The 20,886-nt window shown below is 51.3% G+C and overlaps 1 protein-coding gene across 3 annotated transcripts in view; it reads left to right on the forward strand.

Annotated features, from left to right (window-relative positions):
• The first annotated feature begins 413 nt into the window (after positions 1–413).
• Positions 414–20,886, forward strand: part of LOC137437868 (uncharacterized) — a 64,752-nt gene continuing 44,279 nt past the window's right edge. For 2 of the 3 annotated variants that reach the window (XM_068132551.2, XM_068132553.2), the window contains exon 1: positions 414–1,050. In XM_068132551.2, the coding sequence (XP_067988652.2) occupies positions 980–1,050 (71 nt within the window). In that variant the 5' untranslated portion in view covers positions 414–979. The remainder of the gene's footprint in view (positions 1,051–20,886) is intronic. The other variant, XM_068132552.2, reaches the window with a different exon arrangement.

Here is a 20,886-nt window from a genome sequence, read left to right on the forward strand (position 1 = left end):
TTGAAGTGCAGAATAGAGAAAAATCATTAATCTCACCTTCCAAGATTTTCCTCGACAAGAGCGTACTTCATTGGGGGGGAGGGGGGGGGGTGGAGGCACCTGCCGTTGTGGGGGTGGGGTTGCTGGAGAGGGGGGGGTGGAGGGGGTTGAAGGGTAGCGAGGGAAGCTTGGGGGTGTTCGGAGCTGCGCGTGCGCACGTGATTTGCTGTCTCGGGGGCAAAACCTCGCAGAGCGAATCGTTGCAGCAGGGGAATGAGGGGTGGGGGGAGCCTGGGGGTCACCGCCCAAAACAACGCTCTCTTTCTCTGCGGATTGCCGAATGGGGAAACCAAAGTGTTGTTCTACTGTAAATGTTCTCTCCCACCTCCCCCCCCCCCCCCGTCCTTTATACCTTCCCTCTCTATCAACCCAACACTGCGAGTCGAGACCCGGAGCAGTGAAAGTGTCTCCCGTTGTCGTTTATTTGTTTAATATATTTTGCGCTTTTTCGAAAGTTTGCGCTTTTACAGAGAAGCCGTGCGGTCGACGAACGATGTTCGAACGCTGCTCTCCGGTTCAGTCACGTCCTGACGGAACGGAGAGCGGAAGGTCTGCAGAGGGAGTGAGGCAGGGGTGCGCAGCAGAGAACGAGGGCGCGCATTTTGGAGTGCGTTAGAGGTAACTACTCGTGAGAAAAAGGTTTCCATCGAGCAAAACGAAGAGGAGAACGAAATTTGGTGTCAGGATCGATCCAAAAACGCGGGAAATCTCCAGGGAGAGAAGAGCTTGAAGGCGGGAAAAAGGACGAAAAGGAAAAAAAGTTGGAAAATAAAAGGAACTAAAAAAATTCAATAGTAAAGAGTTAAAAAAAGAAAACAACACAAGAACCGCTTCCGGGAAGACAAAGAAAGTTCCGACGGGAAGAGGGAGAGAGTGAAACAAACGAAGGAGCGACAGAGACGCGCGAGGTGGAGGGAACGCGGACCTGTGGGAAGACGCCATGCGGCGCGCGAGCCTCGCGCTGCTGGCGCTCGTGCTGCACGCGAGCCGGGCGCGCGCGCGGCCCGCGGGGTGAGGACCGCGCGAGGAATCTTGTGATGATTGTGTATGGACGTGTTGTGCCGAGGTTACCTTACCTGTGTGAGAGCAAAGGTTGGTTCGTCTCAAGGTGTCCCGTCTGCGAGATGAACGTTAACGATGTCACGGTATATTTCGCCAGCTTGGGACATTTTGCCCGTCGCTATATCGAGTGTAAGGTTGACTTGTACACCTAGTTATATTGCTGGTCAAATATGGCCTACTGGTCTATAACCGCTGTGACTGCCCCAATGTCGCTGCATGACAGGTAACCCTTTAACGGGACATCCAATCACAATGGTATATTATATTGGTTGCACTCGTAGACCCAATAAGCCGAAGACCCGTGTGTGATCGTTGCGCTGGATCGTTACAAAGTGTATACCAAAGGGACCCTCGTGGTTATCGAAGGGAAAACGAGTCTGCCTTGGCGGTTTACACCCTGCACGTGCGTCCGTGGTCCCGCAGCGCCAGTGCTGGGTCGGGTGTAACCCCCGTGCGTCTCATTAGCACATGCTGTGACGTCATATGATGTTCGGCTGGGCATTGTCCACGTCGTTCGCATTCTCACATTCAGCTTGTGCTTCCAATGGATGAAGCGCAGACATATTCCATGCTCACGATAATCCAACACACAGAATTATTTATTTTCCGTCACATAAGTCCTGTTTATATAATTCGGAAATATATAATAATAATTAATTATCTTGTAAGGAACTTCATTTACGCAGAAGGAGCCCATCGGCCCATAGGTAATGGTTGCCAACCTATGGTTGTTCGTACTCTATTCTTTTATAAATGCTAAACATAAAGCAATACACAAAGAAACACTTCTTGGTATGACTCGGGTGGGGCTCGAAGTTTGAACCACAGGCCTGCCAAACCCAGAGGGGGCTTTAACCATTATGCCACCGAGCCAGGTGTGTATAGTTACCTCGGCCATCGAAGGTGGGCGGAGGTTACGTTTTCGCCCCAAGTCTGCTTGTGAACAAGATATCTCAAAAAGTTGTGGACGGATTTGGACGAAATTTGGTGGACAGATTAGGTGTGTGACAAGGACGATTCAATTCGATTTTGGTGCAGATCCGAATCTGGATCCAGATACGATAATTTTTTTTAAAGTGATTCTTCATCATTGAGCGATAGGTCCAAAAACGATATATAGCATATCTTATTTCAAAAGGTTATGGACGGATTATGCGAAAACTAGGTGTATGAGTTGGTTAGGCGACAAGAACAAGCCAATTCGATTTTGGTTCAGGTACGAATCCAGATCCGGCCCATTAGACTTGGACGCGAAGTCGCACCACCGTCCCCACGATGTACAAAACGTATATATTTTTTTTTACCAACAAACCTCCATCTAACAAACCATTGAGTTTGTTGATTGCCCTGGACGGATTTATGGAAAAAGGCCATGTACAAGCTTATAGGTGCATTTTTGGGTAAAAGTTGGGAACCTCACTTTTTAACATAATTAGGGTATGCTGAATTCGATTAACCCGGTTCCCAAGCCGGTTTTTTTTTTTTGAGTTTTGCATAAACTGCTGAATAACTTGGGCATTGGTGAACTCACAGAGGACAATCAAATCTGCAGAAGCGTTCGTCTGCAGAATATATAATGTGCACAGAACAACCTCTGTTGATTGATTCAGCATGACATATGTTGTTCTCCAAGACTGGTAAACCAGAGGCAATGTCACCGACAAGTGATGGTCTTCATTTCCATTTGATGCGAGTACACTATCAAGCCATGGTATGGAGAAATGCTCATTGTGCCATACCTGACCTTCCTGCACCTGTGGAAATGGGATGGAAACGTGGTGATTCAGGACTAGAGCGTATTCTGATGTCACTGAGTCCAATCCCAGAAAGTTTCCTCGAGATGATTTGTTATGCAACCCAGAAACAATGCAAGACTCGACGCTGCAAATGTCGCTATTCAGAGTTGAGGTGCACATCAATGTGTGCCTGTCAGCAACAGAGTGATGATCAGACCCCTTGTATGAATTTGATGTAGTTTGGCAAAACAACATGTGTGACATTCCTGAATGTTTGTGCTTCATGGCCATGTATACTTAATTTTAGAATAAATGGTTGTATGATTGTCTTATTAAAACCATTTCTCATTTTATAGTGTCCAATTTCAATATCAGTTTGAATGTCTCTTTCAATATGTCGCCAACCATAACATAGACTAGATGGATTTATGAAAAAAGGCCATGTATAAGCTTCTAGGTGCATTTTGGGGTAAAAGTTGTAGGCCTAAAGTTAAAGTAAAAGAGCTGCATGTATATACAGGATATATGAATGCTTGTTCAAATAAATTGTACAAAAATGGCAATTTGGCGGCCATTTTGTTTATGCTAATTAGAAGGTCAAAACCTCTAAATTCGGCTTGGGAACCGGGTTACTCGAATTCAGCATACCCGAATTATGATAAAAAGTGAGGTTCCCAACTTTTACCCAAAAATGCATCTAACATTCACATTTCTCAGAAATCCGTCTAGTCTACATCAGTGGGATACAAACCGTAAACTGTTCAACCTGGCGGAGGTATGCTCTCTACCGAGTGCCATTCTAATTTTTCTTTTAATTATATATAAGAAATATACTTATGTACAGAAAAACAATGTTAGTATATGTTGTTCGTACAACTTTTTGAACGCTCCTCGTAATACTGTTGGTTCAATGATTTGAGATTAGAAAGCAAAGTAAGTAAACGGACTAAGTGAAACTTATCGCTGTAAAATGCTCGGATCTTGTTTTGATGTTCTTGCCCCCCCCCCCCACTCCTCCACTCCCCCCCGCTTGTTTTCTTTGCTTCTGCTTTACTCGACATTCCTTGTTTACATTGTGTCGAGTACACAGTGATGGGAACGGGCGGCGCTGTTAGCAACCGCGTGGGAGGGAGGGCGCAAGGGGGGCTCAGCGGACGAGTGAGGGGATGGCAGGAAACGGCTAAGGGATTAGATGTGTTGGAAACGGCACAAAATCGTTTTTGAGAACAAGCTCCTTAACGAACACGCGCATGGACGGCAAAAGTGGTGAGAAGATTTAAACAAAAGTTTCCCATTAGTGGGAGCGACACACCCAGCCATTAACAACCACGTGGACCGGGGCAGCCTGTACTCGAAAGCTGAATGCGCGCATTTGTTTCGGACACACTGGCCTTGTACCGTTCCATTGTGCACGTTGGCACGAGGAAAAAACGTTTGTGACGTAACGCTGAACGCAGCGCATTTTGGCGACTCTTGGAAACGCGTCCAATTGGCCGCGCATTATTGTCTGGACTCCAGAGCTCTCATTGGGGGTGTCTGGGCTTCGCTGGGCGGACCATTAGGAAGAACAACACCCTGTAGGATCCACTCGTGACGCCAAACATGCTTCGTCTCGCCTTTTGGAAGCGTTGGCTTGTCGGATGCAGAGAAGTACGGTTTTGGCTGCGATGTGATGCATCCCGCCCCCCCCCCCCCCGAACTCCCGCCCGGTACCCCCTCAGCCTAACCTGGCACAGTGCGTGACACACCAGTCGTGTTGTTCTGTCCGTAGTGGCTACACACGCCAAGTATAATTTGTACATTTTATGGGTTTGAATCACTTTGCACTTAAACTCCAAATGCACAGGGATTCTCCCTCTTTTATTTTGATTTTTGCTCAGAAATTTCCCAATTGGCTAATGGAACAATTCCTTTTTTATTATTTAATTTCTAGGAACACACTTTAAAACGCATTTACTGTTTGTCGCAGGCTGGCAAGATGGTCCAGAGGTTCGCAAACTTGCCTCACAGTTGCCTAGCCTGAGTTTGAATCCAGACTCAGCCATAAACTGTCATCCCAGTGTTGCCCATCCATGTGGTGTCCCTCGGATGGAAGTTAAACAGGCATTCCGTCTGCCGGAATGGTGTCCTTCGAGAAGATTAGGCGAGCTATCGCCGGTACACTGAACAAATTACACATTCCTGCCCCGACCTACAGAGGGCACTGCATTATTGGCACAGTGGCATCCTCGGCCAATGATGCTACCTCACAGCCTTGTACTGCATATGAAAGAATAAGACTGTTACCTCACAAGGCATGGTAAATCTATTACCACTACTACTCCTATACAACTAGATGGTATTCATAGAATACTTACCCTGCGCAGTCAACTTGTTGCAAGCCAACACTTCCGTTTTTGACCATTTTTTTTCTTTGATCCAATATGGCTGCCAGACCACATGAGCGATGACAACATAAATTTATATTCTCTAATATAATTGTTGCATAGATCACGCTCAATACATTTCAAACTGATCAGACTAAGCGTTGTTACTGTCGAATTATGACGTTAAAGCGCGGCGTTACGCGCGCTGCTTGTGAGCAAGGAGGAAGCGGACAAGCGGTAACATATAAACGTCTTTATTGTAAGACTACACTGTAACACTGAACTCCTCCGGGCTGGTCGCCCGGTGTATATCATGAGGCCACGCCTACCCCTCGGGCGTGGCCACCGCCCACTTGGTGCGTGGCATGATGTCACCACGCCAGTGGGCTTTTGTGTCCGCCACACGCGCCCCCCCCCAGAATTCCCGCGCACCTGGAGGGCCAGTTTGTGGGGCAGTCGAATGACCCGGCCGAAGCGCCCCCTGGCGATCGGCGGCGTCCGGGGTGCAGGGATACCAGGTGGGATGCCCCTGGCTGCCCCTGGGATGGGTGCAGGACCGGGGGGCGCCGTGGCGGCGGGGCTGGGCGGTGCCGGGGGTCTGCCCGCAGGAGGGTGGCCCCGACGTGGGGGTCGGGCCACTGGCGGTGGATGGTCCACATCGAGGTGGGCCGGCTTGAGGCGGTCTACCGAAACGCGGTCAGGAGTACCGCCGATGTCCAGGGTGAAGTGCTTCGCCCCGGTCTCCAGCACGCGGAAAGGCCCGTCGTACGGGGGCCGCAGTGGTGTCCGATGGGCATCGTGGCGGACGAAGACGTACTCCGCCGTGCGAAGCTCCGGGGCGACGTGCGTCGGTGGGTGCCCGTGGCATGCCGTTGGCACCGGGGCGAACCTCTGGGCGGTCTCTTGCAGAGCGGAGCGCTGCTGTGCCGCGGACCATGGTGCCGTGGAGTCGGGGAGGAACTCGCCCAGCACCCGCAGCGGTTGCCCGAAGACCAACTCCGCCGCGGATGCGCGCAGGTCCTCCTTGGGTGCCGTCCGGAGGCCCAGCAGGACCCAGGGGAGCCTGTCGACCCAGCCGCCGTCGCGGAGGGTGGCCCGGAGCGCGGCCTTCAATGAGCGGTGAAATCGCTCACACAGGCCGTTAGCCTGGGGGTGGTAGGCCGTGGTTCGGTGCAGCCGGACCCCGAGCCCCTGCGCAACCGCCCCCCAGAGCTCCGAGGTGAACTGGGGGCCGCGGTCGGATGAGATGTCTGAGGGGGCGCCGAACCGGGCGACCCAGGTGGCGATGAAAGCCTGCGCGACATCGGCCGCCGTTGTCGACGCCAAGGGCACGGCCTCCGGCCACCGGGTGGTGCGGTCCACCATGGTGAGGACGTGGGTGAAACCCCGCGAGGGGGGCAGAGGTCCCACCAGGTCCACGTGGACGTGGTCAAACCGGCGTTCCGGCACCGTGAACGGGGCCAACGGGGCCTGGGTGTGCCGGTGCACCTTGGCGCGCTGGCACGCGAGACATGTCCTGGCCCAGCCGCGGACGGCCTTCCGGAGGCCATGCCAGACGAACTTGTCGGCGATCAGCCTTTGGGAGGCCCTCGCGCCCGGGTGGGACAGGCCGTGGATGGCGTCAAACACCTGGCGCTGCCAGCCCGCGGGCACAATGGGGCGAGGACGCCCGAGGGAGACGTCGCACAAGAGGGCCGCGCCCGCGCCGTCGAACGGCACCTCGGTGACGCGGAGGCCCGTGACGGCGGTCCGCAAAGCCTGGACGTCGGGGTCAGCGGCCTGGTCCGCTGCCATCCGGGCATAGTCGATGCCGAGGTGGACTGCGTGGGCGACGGCCCGGGAAAGGCAATCCGCAACCGGGTTGTCCTTCCCCGCGACGTGCTGGATGTCCGTCGTGTACTCGGACATGGCCGAGAGGTGACGCTGCTGCCGGGCCGACCACGGCTCGGTGACCTTGCCCATCGCGAAGATCAGCGGCTTGTGGTCGACGAAGGCAGTGAACGCCCGACCCTCGAGCAGATGGCGGAAGTGCCTGACCGCCAAGTGAAGTCCGAGCAACTCGCGGTCGAAGGTACTGTAACGGCGTTCGGGCGGGCGAAGCTGCCGGCTAAAGAACGCCAGTGGTTGCCAAGCTCCACGCACCCATTGCTCGTGCACCGCGCCCACCGCGTAGTCCGAGGCATCGGTGGTGAGGGCGATCGGTGCATCGGGCGCCGGGTGCGCGAGCATGGTGGCGTTAGCCAAGGCGAGCTTCGCGCCCGTGAACGCCGTGTCCATCTGCTCGGTCCAGGTAACGTCGCCTTTGCCCGGCTTACCTCGGAGAGCTTCGTGCAGGGGGCGCAGGAGCTGGGCGATACGGGGCAGGAACCGATGGTAAAAGTTCACCATGCCCAGGAACTCCTGCAGCCCTCTGATCGTGCGGGGGCGCGGAAACCCCTTCACCGCCTCCACCTTGGCCGGCAGGGGGACGGCTCCGTACCTGGTGACACGGTGCCCCAGAAAATCGATTGTGGCGGCGCCGAACCGGCACTTTGCGGGGTTCACAATCAGGCCATGCTGGCCCAGGCGTTCGAAGAGCGTGCGGAGGTGGTGTAGGTGCTCTTCGCGGGACGCGCTGGCGACGAGGATATCGTCCAGGTAGACGTAGACAAAATCCAAGTCGCGCAGGACGCTGTCCATCAGTCGCTGGAACGCCTGAGCCGCATTCTTCAGACCGAAGGGCATGCGCAGGAACTCGAAGAGTCCGAATGGCGTGATGACCGCCGTCTTCGGGACGTCCTCCGGCCTGACGGGGACCTGATGGTAGCCACGTATGAGGTCCACCTTCGAGAAGAAGGACCTGCCCGCCAAACGGGCGGAAAAGTCCTGAATGTGGGGGACGGGGTAGCGGTCGGGAGTCGTGGCGTCATTGAGACGGCGATAGTCCCCGCACGGTCGCCATCCCCCGCCGGGCTTCGGCACGATGTGCAGCGGCGACGCCCAAGCGCTCTCTGAGCGCCGAACGATGCCGAGTCGCTCCAGGGTAGCGAACTCCGCTTTTGCCACCGCCAGCTTCGTCGGCTCGAGGCGGCGTGCCCGGGCGTAGACCGGTGGCCCGACGGTGGGGATGTGATGGGCCACCCCGTGCTTGACGGCCCCCGCCGAGAAGGTGGGCCGCGTGAGGGCCGGGAAGCCGGCGAGGAGGCGGGTGAATGCGTCCGCTGCCGGAAGCGTACAGACCAACGTGGCCGGAACCGAATCGTTCGGCAAGCCGCTTGGCAAGCCGCTCGTTGAGCTGGGCAACGCACATGCGAGCGAGCTGAACGTCTCGGCCTGGACAAGCCGTCTGCGCTTGACGTCGACCAGGAGCCCATTAGCGCACAGGAAGTCTGCGCCAAGCAGTGCCATGGGCACGTCGGCGGTGACGAACGTCCATCGGAAAACCTGCCCTCGAAACCGCAGAGAGAGGCAGCGTTTTCCGTACGTACGGATGGGCGTCCCGTTCGCGGCAAGCAGCGCGGGGCCCCCACCCGCGGCGTGCTTGTCTGACGTGCCGGCGGGAATGACACTCACCTGTGCTCCCGTGTCGCACAGGTAACGGCGCCCGGAGAAGGTGTCCGTTATGAACAGCAGGCTGCTCGAACGGCCGGCGCTCATCGCCACAATTGAGCGCCGGCCCGGGCGTTTCCCGACCCGTTGAAGGAGCACGGCGGATGACACCGCCGAGCTTCGTGGCCGAACTTGGCGTGGAACCAGCACCAGGTGGTGGAGCTGGAGGAGCGCGGCTGGCTCCGCCAGGCCGGTGGAGTCGACGGGTTTCCCCGCGGTGGCGGTTTTCGCCGCGGCGGTGGGCGGGGCGTGGCGGCGTTCACGAGGTGCGTATCAGCATGCTGCTGAACCACAGCGTGCTGTAGAAGATGATGCTGTGGAACATCAGCGTGCTGTAGAAGATGATGCTGTGGAACATCAGCGTGCTGTAGAAGATGATGCTGTGGAACATCAGCGTGCTGTAGAAGATGATGCTGTGGAACATCAGCGTCGAAGGCCGTGACGGCCACGCCAACGCTCGCCCGCGTGTCCGAAGCGGCGAAGTACTTGTCCGCCTCGGCCGCCAATGCTCGGGGTTCCGTTAGCCCGGTCCCGGCCAACGCGAGGCGAACCTGCGCTGGAAGTTGGCGACGGAAAAGCGCCCGGAATAGCGAACCGGGGGCTTCGTCGCCCAACAGTGACAGCATATGGTCCATTCGGACCGACGGGCGCGTCTCACCGAGCTCGGGGAGATCCAGGAGGCGATCGGCCCGTGCGTCGTCCGTGAGGCCGAACGTGGCTAGGAGTAGCCGCTTGAGTGCCTCATACTTGTGGCCGTCCGGTGGGTGGCGAAGGACGGACACAACTCGAGCGGCCGTGCCGGGCCCGAGGGAGGCGACGACATGGCAGTAGCGCAGGTCGTCGTTGGTGAGGCGCCGAAGCTGAAATTGGGCTTCGGCTTGAACGAACCAGACTTCGGCCTGGGCCTCCCAAAATTCGGGAAGTTTAATCGCCATTGCCTTGTCGTTGGCCATTGCAATGGCGTCGTGTTCGGAAGGATCGCTACGGCAGATCCAACGTCGAGGGTCACCAGTAAAGCGCGGCGTTACGCGCGCTGCTTGTGAGCAAGGAGGAAGCGGACAAGCGGTAACATATAAACGTCTTTATTGTAAGACTACACTGTAACACTGAACTCCTCCGGGCTGGTCGCCCGGTGTATATCATGAGGCCACGCCTACCCCTCGGGCGTGGCCACCGCCCACTTGGTGCGTGGAATGATGTCACCATGCCAGTGGGCTTTTGTGTCCGCCACAACGTCATAATTATGCCATCAATGACGTCATCATTAACAACACCTATTCCCCATATGGAGTTCTTTACAATGAGCCATGTTTCAATTTTTTCCATGCAGCGGTTTTGGATATATAGAGGTGCAACGTTTTTAGGTTTTTCCAAGATGGCGCTTGTACCACATGACCTATGACGTAATAATCAATATTCTACAGGAGGAGGTGCTCCTATGGTGAAAATTTTGTGTCCATCAGACTAACAGTTGCTGAAATTTTTAAAATAATGATTGGATAAGTGTTGTACTTTTCGAATTATGACGTCATAACGAAGGCACCGTTGACATCATCATTGACATATCTTATTCCCCATGGAGAGTACTTGACAATGAGCAAGGTCTCAAATTTTTCCATGGAGCGGTTTCAGAGATATAGAGGTGCGAAGTTTTTCCATGATGGCGCCTGTACCATGTGACCTATGACGTAATAATCAATATTCTACAGGAGGAGGTGCTCCTATGGTGAAAATTTCATGTCAATCGGACCAACGGTTGCTGAGAAAATTAATTTTTAAAATGCAGACACGTACGGCACACGGCACACGGCACATGTACGCACAAGAATGCTTAACCCCACTTTTCGCTTCGCGAGCGCAGGGTAACAACTCTACTCCCCAATTATTCTTACATTGCAGGGTAGGGGATGAGTCAGAAGCAAAACAATTGCTCACGAGTACCATTCGAAAGGACAAAGACTCACTCGGATTTTCTTGAAGTTCTAGGTCTCCAGAGATGGAAAATAAGTGATAGCACTGAAAAACATTTTGCTTTCTCCTTTTTTTCTCCAAATGTTCAAGTTTAATTTTTTGCTTATAAGGCAAAACTTTCAGGCCGTTTGATTATAATAGTACTATCTCTTGGGTTACTTTGGTTGTATTGCTTTTGAAAATCAGGAAACTACATATTATTGGCATCAACACCACGCCAGATCCTCACCAAAATCGAAGCAGTTTGTCCACCCAACCTGACCACCAAGTTTCATCCGAATCCATCCATAACCTTTTGAGATATCCTGCTCACAGACGAACAAACAGACAGAGAGAGGTGAAAACGTAACGTCCGTCCACCTTTCGTGGCAGAGGTAACTAGAGAGCATCTTAAAATGCAAAGCCAGTCCGCGTCCGCTTTGTATTTGGACTTCTTCTAAATTTGTACTTCTTCGTATGCTAAACATGACAAAAACAGCTAAAAAAAATCCCCCAAAAATTGATCTTAGGCGACCTTGACCTTTTGACCTCAAAAGCAAAAGCCTTCAGTGGCCCAATATGCAAACCTTACTCAAATTTCAAGTCAATCAGATGGAAATTGATAATTAGTGACCTTGACCTTTTGACCTCAAAACAATCGGCTTTTAGCGTTTTATTGGTGAACCAATTCAGTTACCCAATATGCAAACCCTGTTCAAATTTCAGGTCAATCAGATGTAAATTGATGACTTTATGCATGTGGTGTTGACCCTGGTGTTGGGCTAGCGGCTAGGGTGCCGGCTTAGGATGTCCTAGGATCCTGGGTTCGAATCCCGGTCGATCGCTGAATTAACGCCAGGGGGGTTGACTCAGCCTGTCATCCTTCCGAGGTCGGCAAATTGAGTACCAGTTCACTGGTAATTCCCTGTTTGTCGTTAAAGGCGGCAAAAAGGGTTGGCGTCAGGAAGGGCATCCGGCCGTAAAACATTGCTTCAAAAAGGGGACCAAAAAAACAACAACAACCACGGTTCCCGAAAAAGGCCAACCCCCGCTTTGCGGGGAAAAATGGCCTCTAAAGGTGGTTATTTTTTATATATCATGCAACCTTGACCTTTGACGTTTAATCTAAAAGAAAACAATATTCTTTCTAGCCTTTGATTGGTGAACCAATTCAGTGACCCAATGGTTACGATCATTTGCCAAAGTGGCTTGCTTGATTCCAATGTAACGGAGTGCTCGGCACCTGTAATGTAATGTTATTTTCCTGCTCCATGTTTGGATTGCCTTCGGCTGAAACGGGATTGACTGAGATCTCGCGAGAGCTTGCTATGCGGCCTTTGGTGAATAACGCAGTACGTTACATGGTGTCCGAAGTTAACAGAAATCACAGCTTTCCGACAACCAACCATCCATAAATACGGTATGATGACTGGGCTCTTGGATCGGTGCTGATGGGCACAAACTTTACAAGACGTTCAAATGGGAGGAAAGTGAGAAAGATGATCCCGACAGGGTGCTCAGTCATTTTGAAATGTATGTGCGCCCAAGAAAGTACAGGCGGATTGCCCGGCACTGGCTCCAGCAGTGGAAACAAGGGAGTGAGGAGACTTTTGATAACTTTGTCAAGGATTTGTGAATTGTTCTCATGGACTGTGAGTATGATGATCCTGAGGACTTTCTTATAGATGTGATCATTGCTGGCATTTATGAATCCAAGGTGCAAGAAAGGGTACTGGACCAAGGTGAAGGACTAACACTAGAAAAGATTACTAGCAAAGCTCTGGAGATTGGACAACAGTTTGAGTTGTCTCGCAAGCAACTTCACATCGTGCAAGATGAAGATAACTACCAGCCTGGAGTGTCATCCAAGTCAGAAATCGCATCCCAAGCCTCGTTCCTAGTCATCACAGCCACAGGAATTCAAAGCGTGCTTTATGTAAGGCAAGGATAAGCGCCATTTGTGGAACCAAAGGAAATGTTCTGCAATGAGCTCTGCCTGTTCCTATTGGAAAGGCCCGGATCACAGGATGTTGGTGTGCCATAGGTGACAGTGACTGGGAAAAACGCACCTAATCAATGTGAAGAAAACAAGGAACAACTATGGGAAAACAATTCAGAGGTTCTTCAGATGTACAAGGTCGACAACATCGGCACCGTGGCAGGTGACAAATGGTCCCAGACTGTCCGCGTCAGTGGCATTGCGAACATTACCTTCCACATTGATACAGGTGCAAGGTGCAATGCACTCACTCTCAGGGATTTTCAAAGACTACTGATCAACTCTTACCTTTACAAGTCCAATAAAACCCTGAGAATCTACTCCAACCATATCATTCAGCCGGTTGCTTCCACAGATATTTCCCTGGAATTCAAGGGGATGTCTGTAATAGTTTCATGTGAGCTGGTCAACCTGAATCAGGAGAATGTGATATCTGGGTATACTTCTGAGAACCTTAGCCTCATTGTTCAGCTGAGTTCCCTGGTGGAGGTCCAGTCAACAGATGGTGAATCAAGTAGATTCCTCCAGAGTTACGAGACTTTCCTGATATAATTTGTACTTCAGGTACCCTACCTGGGGTCTACTAAATCAAAATAGATCTGTCATCCAATGGTGTTGTACATGCTGCACGCCGGCAACCTGCAGCGTCGATGCCTAGAATCATAGAGGACCTTAACTGTATGGTAGATAAGGATTTCATAACTCTAGTGGAGGAGCCAACCGAGTAGGTCAGTTCAATCATACCTGAAGTTCGCAACAGTAAGCTGAGAATATGTTTGGATTCTAGAGATCTCAACAACGCCATTAAACGTGAACACTATCCCATGAAGACGGTTGAAGAGGTGCTCTCCAACATACCAGAAGCCAAGTTATTCTTGGTATTGGATGTAAAGAGTGGGCTCCTGCAGATTCTCGTGGATGAGGATTCGTCACATCTGACGACCTTCAATACACCGATAGGTCACTTTAAATTGGCTGTGGTTACCGTTTGGATCGAAATGTGCCCCAGAAATAGTTCAGCATATCATGGCTCAGAGGTTGGATGGCATTGCTGGAGCCACAGCTTTCATAGACGATATCTTGATTGCAGGATGAGATCGAACTTATCATAACAGCTTTTTAAACAAGTCATGGAGAAGGCTACATCCTACATCCTCAAGTTAAGTTGAACATGCAAAAATGCAAAGTTCGCCAAAAGGAGGTTCATTATGTCAGGCATCTACTTCCTGCAGATGGACTCAAGGCAGAACCTTCAATAAATGAATCAAAAAATGTTAGGTTATGTTCCTGCTCCATGTTTTGATTGCTTCCGTGTTCTAACTGGATCGACTGAAATCTCGCGAGAGCTTGCTACGCAGCCTCTGATGAATAAAGCAGCAGGATACAGAACCGCTTAACAACATGGCGGTCTTCATGGAAACAATGTTATCGTGGTACTCGAACAAATGCTGTGCAGGCTGTCGTTTTCAGTGTTTACTCGATCCTCTTGTGACAACAACTTCCCCAAACGAATTTATTGTGTCAGCAGCCCCAACAGAGTACAAGGAAGAGGGAAAGAAAGATTTTAAAAATGGGCAGTCAGATGGAGGAGCCCCTACCAAACTTATATGTGGACCCTACCATTGTACATTTTGGGGATGGGGATGGAAGGGTTTTGCATGTTCATAGGTCTTGAAGAATTAGGATGAAAAGTAGAAATAATAAAAGTATGAAATGCACATTTCAAAAAAAAATTATATATAGATAACCAGGTTATGCATCCGTACATTTCATTGGTTGTAGCATCGGTTTGAATCCGACTACAGCGGCCATTTTTGCGAACATAACGAAGCAGCTCTCAATTGCTTACTCCACTTGCCGAGCGGCTTGCGAAGCGGTTGATACGGAACGACTGGATTGGAAAGTAATAGCAAGCCTCTTGCTAATGAAACACACCCCTGGTCACGCTGATCACAGAAAACAAAATGGCAATGGAGAGTATTCCTTTACCCCACCGACATAACACAGCTCCCACCCCCCCCCCCCCTCCCCTGGAACCATAGCTCCTGCTAGGTTCACTGTAGGCGTGACCATTCCAGTCTTAACACTTAATGTCACACACTTAATTAGCCTATGAAATAAATCAGGAGGGCTGTGGGAAGTGAGCCGGACTTCCTACCTATTCTCCTTAACATGCTAATCCCCTTAACAACCATGCAAATATGTACAATGATCTCCATTCGTCGCTCCTGTAGTGGGAGGAAACAACAACACTCAAAAACTAACTTCACCACAAACTTATCCTTATTCGAAAATTCCGAACTCTAATAAACATTTGTACATACCCAGTCTACAGACCGCGTCCCCCGGTGGATGCCACAAGATGCTACCTTACCTGCGGGGCCATCCCAATGCACCCCTAAATTTCCGCGGGCCCTGTCCAGATGTTACAGGTGATTGACATGGCTCGTGGATTTCGCCCTCATTCATTCAACACAACCCCTTATCCACTCATTCTCATTCCAAAACTCATTACACACAAAATCATTTCAAGCACTTACTTCACCCCCCTGCAGGACCATGGCATTGATGTCATATTCATGTGTGCATGTCTCAACTAGGCAGCGGGGAGGTACCGCACACTAAGATGGTGGGGGCGCTTCAGGCTGTGGTGTCCGCAGTCCCAAACACAAGTCAACCGACTCACAAGTTCATTGCCCCCCCCCCCCCTTTACCTCTTGGCCCCGTGACAGCCCAACAGCCCTTTCCAACTGTTACCCCGCCGGTGAGCGTCTCCACACACCAGGCTCCGTTGCCTCCTGCTTCCGCGCAGCTCCACGGGTCGCCGGGGGTCTCCTTTACCCCACGGCGCCCAACCAGACCCTCCACCGATGAGCTCTAATTTCCAGATACCACTGGCTGCCAGGGGTAATTGCCACAGAGGGGGGGTCGCAGGCATCGCTCCTCCGAGCTTGATCTGTACCTACGGACACACACACCTTCCCCACCCACAAGATCCCAAAACACATTTCCTCCCCTGCTGCCATTCAATTCTCACACATTTCCATAGATGATGGTACCAAAATGATGTTACAAGAGTTGCCATGGCCTGCTTCATGTGAAATCCCAGTCAAAACTCAATAATCATCACTCATTCATTTTCTCCAACCTCACGACCACATAGAAACACATCACCTCTACACATAAACAAACGCCACCCACAAGACTCTGTGGCACCCATTCCATCCCCCTCACCATCCATGTCATCACTCTCACCCGCCCCCAACTCCAAATTACATGTCCCCAAATTTACATAAACAAGTCCTGAAGCCTGGGACAGTAAATATCAAGACCTTACCTTTACCTTGATGTACAGGTAATTACCGGTTGGTCAGGTCCAAAGTGCCTTCCACCCTCAAAATCCCAAAATTTCTCATTGGGCCAACCAAATTTTCCAAATTTCACTTTTCTTCCCACTATACTGGCAGGTATGTGGGTCTGCATCCAACGGTGATTATCACTACACAACTACATATGGCTATGACAGCTCTGCACCTCTACCGTGCAAGGGTCATCCCACCATCCATCCTTCGCCGCCCCCCCGCCCCCCGCCTGCGAGGAACATGGCTGCACCAACCCCAGCTGGCCAATGTGGTGAGCACTTGCTGCCAACAAACACTACCGCATGCACAACCTCGGCCCTGGGGGAGACGGTCGCAGTGCGTGGCTTTCCCCGCACATCACCTACGCCGCCCTCGTCCCCCAGTCCACAACCGCAGCCCCCCAGTGCCCACCCACACTTGACCACACCAAGGTCCAGTCGACAGCCATGCTCCACCAGGAGACCCACCCAGAAGACATGGTCCACACATCTCGGACACGCACAGCACCACGTTGACCCTCAGGCTGCACAACTACATCCCCATAACCCCGCATCCCAAATATTGGCGCAGTCGCCCCCGCAACAAGTTGAAGGCTGTGGCTTGCTAATCTATCAATTTTATCACAGCCTCCAACTCTTTGGTCTACACACCTGGATCAATAATGGTGCCACTGTGCAGTGACCACCATTTATCTTCACAAAATTCACCCTTAATTTTGCATCTAACCCTTAGATTACCCGTGCCAAACATTTTTCACATTTTGCTAAACTCACCAAAGAAAGATGCTTTGCCATACACATGCCAGCCGAGCATGGCCCATATGCTCGGCACGTTACAACTTCCCGATTCATCAACCCCATGGCTCTCTTCCCAAACAGAGAGTCCATAAATCATCACGCACCATCTGTGGAAGGTCACTCTCACACCATCACGTTCCACAGATGCCCCAATGGTTGTCCGGTGGGCTATCTCATTCCTCTCCATGCGGTTCGACCCGCATCCATAGCCCAGCACAGCATGGCAGGTCACCACATGCTTGCTGTCCCAGAGTCTCAGGGAGAGGGTGTCAGGCCGCATGCCCGGGCGGTCAACACATCAGGCCCAAGTTGGCCATCCGCAGTGCCACCACCAAAGCGCGACCCACAACACCTCCCCCTTGTGGTCCTCAATACATGCCATCCCAGGCTTGAGAAACCACCTCGGGCCACCTGGAGGTCTTAACCCCCACCAGGGTCCGGTGACCCTGTCGGCCCGAGCCACACGCTCGGGCGTTTCCCTGACGGACAAGGGACGCCACACTCCAGACCCCCTGTGGGGCCCAGGTCGTACCATGCCGCCCATGGCTGGACCCCACGTCCAAATCTCGCCAGCACAGCCCCCCAGCTGGCTAGCATACCCAAATTTTTAAAGGGGCAACTTTTGCCCAAGGCCATCCCCAATGACCTCTTCTGGTCCAAATCCCACAGCCCGGGGACCAACTCTAACCAAGGCTGCTCCACATCAACCTCCCATTTCAAATTTTATTTTAAATTTCCTTTTTACAATTTGCATTTCCCCTCCCAAACCGCAGCTGCAGGTAACAACCCCTCCCTCAGGTTGTTCTGCCCCTCCCCGCAGCTGGTCCAAATTCCCTACGGGGACCAAATTTCCAGAGGCTCTATCTCCCGATCCTTCAATGTCAAAATCCAGCCCGGAGCCAACACACTCCCCCAACTGGGTATTCAATTTCGGAGCCTCCGTTACCAAACCGCAGTGCATGGTGAGGGTCCCTTCGGTCACTTCAACCACCTCCTCGGACTGACTCACCTCATTCCCCAAGCTCCTTTGGGCCTGGTCAACCAGTACCTCCATGGGACTGTCCCAGGTCCCCAGCCGCTGGGTCACATCATGTACATAATCCCCATCACCAATCATTTCTGGCCCTGACAGGCCTTGATCAATAAATACATGGTCCGGCTCCACCACACAGACCCCCAATAATGTTACCCCCTCTTGCTCTGTACAACGCCCTGGTGCTGCACCACTCCAAATTCATCCCCCTGTTGAGGTGTTGAGGCATCCACCCGGCCCCAATTCACCTCCAGGCCAGCAGGTGGGAAACATTCCCTATTACAATTTCACATTCCCTATTTCCTTCCAAATTTCCTTCTGTAACTTCCTCATTTCCTTCAATTGCCATTCCGGGTGCAATTCCCAATTTGGCTTCCCCCCGTTCCGATTCAAATTCTGTCACCTTTAGCGTCTCCTGGGCCCCAACGGCACAAAATCTCCTCATTTCTCCTTTTAGTTCATTTTTCATTTCTCCCATTTTCCCCTCCAATCCATCAATTTTATTTTCCAATCGCGCCATAAATTGTATTAAGGCCTGGTTGTCTATGGGGGCCGTCTCTGCGGCGGGGGAAGCTCCACCACTATGCTCCACCCCAGCCATTTCCGACTCACCTCCGAAACTGACAGAAGCCTCGCTACACACCTCCATTTCACCGGCCTCCGACATCCGCTTTGAGGAAGGTCGTTTCCCGCGCGCGTATTTATTTTAATTCCTAAAACAACATTAAAATTTTTCGAAGACGCGATATCGCGCTTCGTATGCCCAATCGACTATACAAATTTCTCGCCTCCGACTATGAAAATTTTGTTTCCAAATTCTCCACACTCCTTGGCACCAGTTGTAATCAGGTTCAAATCCCACTACTGAATACCATTTGTCGTGTGGCCGCCTTTGATTAAAATCAGACAGTCACGGAAGCCGATTGCGAAGGCCTTAGCTCTTGAGGCGAAAACTCAATGGCGGACTCCAAAAACAAAAAGCTACACAAAAGTGCGCGGGATGGAGGGGGGCGGCGCAAGAGCCCTGCAGTCTTACCTGTTAAATAAACCACACGGAAACTGCGTTCAGATATATATATATAGAAAAATAATACAAGGGTTTATTCACAAGGAGGTTGGACAGGAAAAGCATGCGCCGGTAGCAAATGTCCTAATCGGGACGTCCCCACACGACAGATTTCGGATACGAGACGAGGGAATGAATTACGAAAAGAACCGTTCGTTATATTTGGTGTATGTGGTGTGCGGTCTTATCTGTCCGTCGTCTTGTCCCCACGCGGCTCCAAGCTCCGGCGCGGAGAAACCCCCTCCATCCGCCTCGCACGCTTCACTAGGCCCCGATACGACTCGCTCCGCTGCACACCACGAGGTCCCGCCCGCTCAGCACCAAACCAAGCTCCAGATGCACCGAGCACCACTCCAAGCACCACGCAGAACCAAAAGCACCACGCATCTACGCAGGGCCAGCGATCCCCACACGAGGTTCACCACAAAGAGAGAGAGAGAGCTGAGACAGGGAGAACGGCGCCTAGAGAGGAAGCCAGGAGCACGAGGAAACCACGAACGCGAGGAAGCCAGGAGAGAGAGCTGCTGAAAAGTCGTGCAGCGCACCCTCTTATCACCTTCGTCGACTCTCCTCCAATCTTTACCTTCGCTGGCGCCCTGTCATTGGCCGAGGGCCTCCCGCCTGTGGTGTTGCTCGCCCCTCCCCTGCCCAATCAACAGTCCTCCTGGGCGTGGCCCCCAGCCTTGCCACGAAGTGGGTTGCTAGGCCAGCCAGAGGTGCCCCGATCTGGTTTCCTGCCTGTCTTCTTCCAAAGTCGTCATGGTAAGGGAGGGGAATTAATTACTGTGTGCACTAAAGGACCTATCTAAGTGTTTATAGGTGTGCGTTGCCATAAGGGACAAAGGTTTGGCGACAGGGGGGACGACGAACAAAGGAATCTTATCCATAATCCCTGGACTATGTAGCACGCCCTGCTCCCTCGTAGCGAGGAACATCAATACAGCTTATCCCGACAAACCGGACTACACATAGAACTTATTACAAGGTAGATTCCCTATCGTGACAGTCGAATACCTACCTATACAGATCTATCTGATTCTAGATATTCCTTTACCCCACCGACATAACAATATGATTTACAGATGTTTAACAATGAAAACCAGCCAATTAAACATAAGAAAAGAATAACTAGTAAGCCCAACATTTTATCCATATCAGCAAAAAAGGTAGCAGCTTTAATTTTGAATGAAAAACAGGGAAAGCAAAGATTTGTCAGTGGAGGAAGTTGTTTTCACCCCTGTCTGTTTGTCTGTTTGTGAAGCGGATATCTCAAAAAGTTGTGGATGGATTTGGAGGTAATTTGGTGGACAGATTGGGTGTGTGACAAGGACAAAATTATTAGATTTTGCTGAAAATCCGGATCTGGATCCAATGATTTTTAAAATGTTATTCTTCATCACTGAGAGATGGGGCCAAAACGATATATGGCACATAATATCTCAAAAGTTATGGACAGATTACGACAAAACTTGGTGGATGAGTTGGTTAGGTGACAATAACAAGCCAATTCGATTTTGGTTCACGTGTTTTCACGTGTTTCCAACTCCAGGGATGTAGTTCTTCATGAAAACGACTACGAGTACTGTGCATCATCATGATGTTGAAAAGTACTGTGCTGCATAATCCAAATAAATGAAAAGCAAATTCCGATTCCAACATCTGGGAATTACAACATCTGATCGTTATCAAATAATTCACTTATATACAGAGAGAATAAATCACCATGAAGGCGGAAATGCGTCGAATTCCCAAACACTTATCGATTGTTCCCACCAGAACAAACATGCGAAGTTAACAATTTAATCTCGAGCAAATGTACTTATTAGTTCCAAATGTATTTAGTTCTCTTTCTCATGTTATCGTTTAAAAAAGTTGAATTCACATTTTA

Source organism: Myxine glutinosa, chromosome 12 (assembly GCF_964187855.1).
Source record: "Myxine glutinosa chromosome 12, kmMyxGlut1.1, whole genome shotgun sequence".
NCBI lineage: Eukaryota > Metazoa > Chordata > Myxini > Myxiniformes > Myxinidae > Myxine > Myxine glutinosa.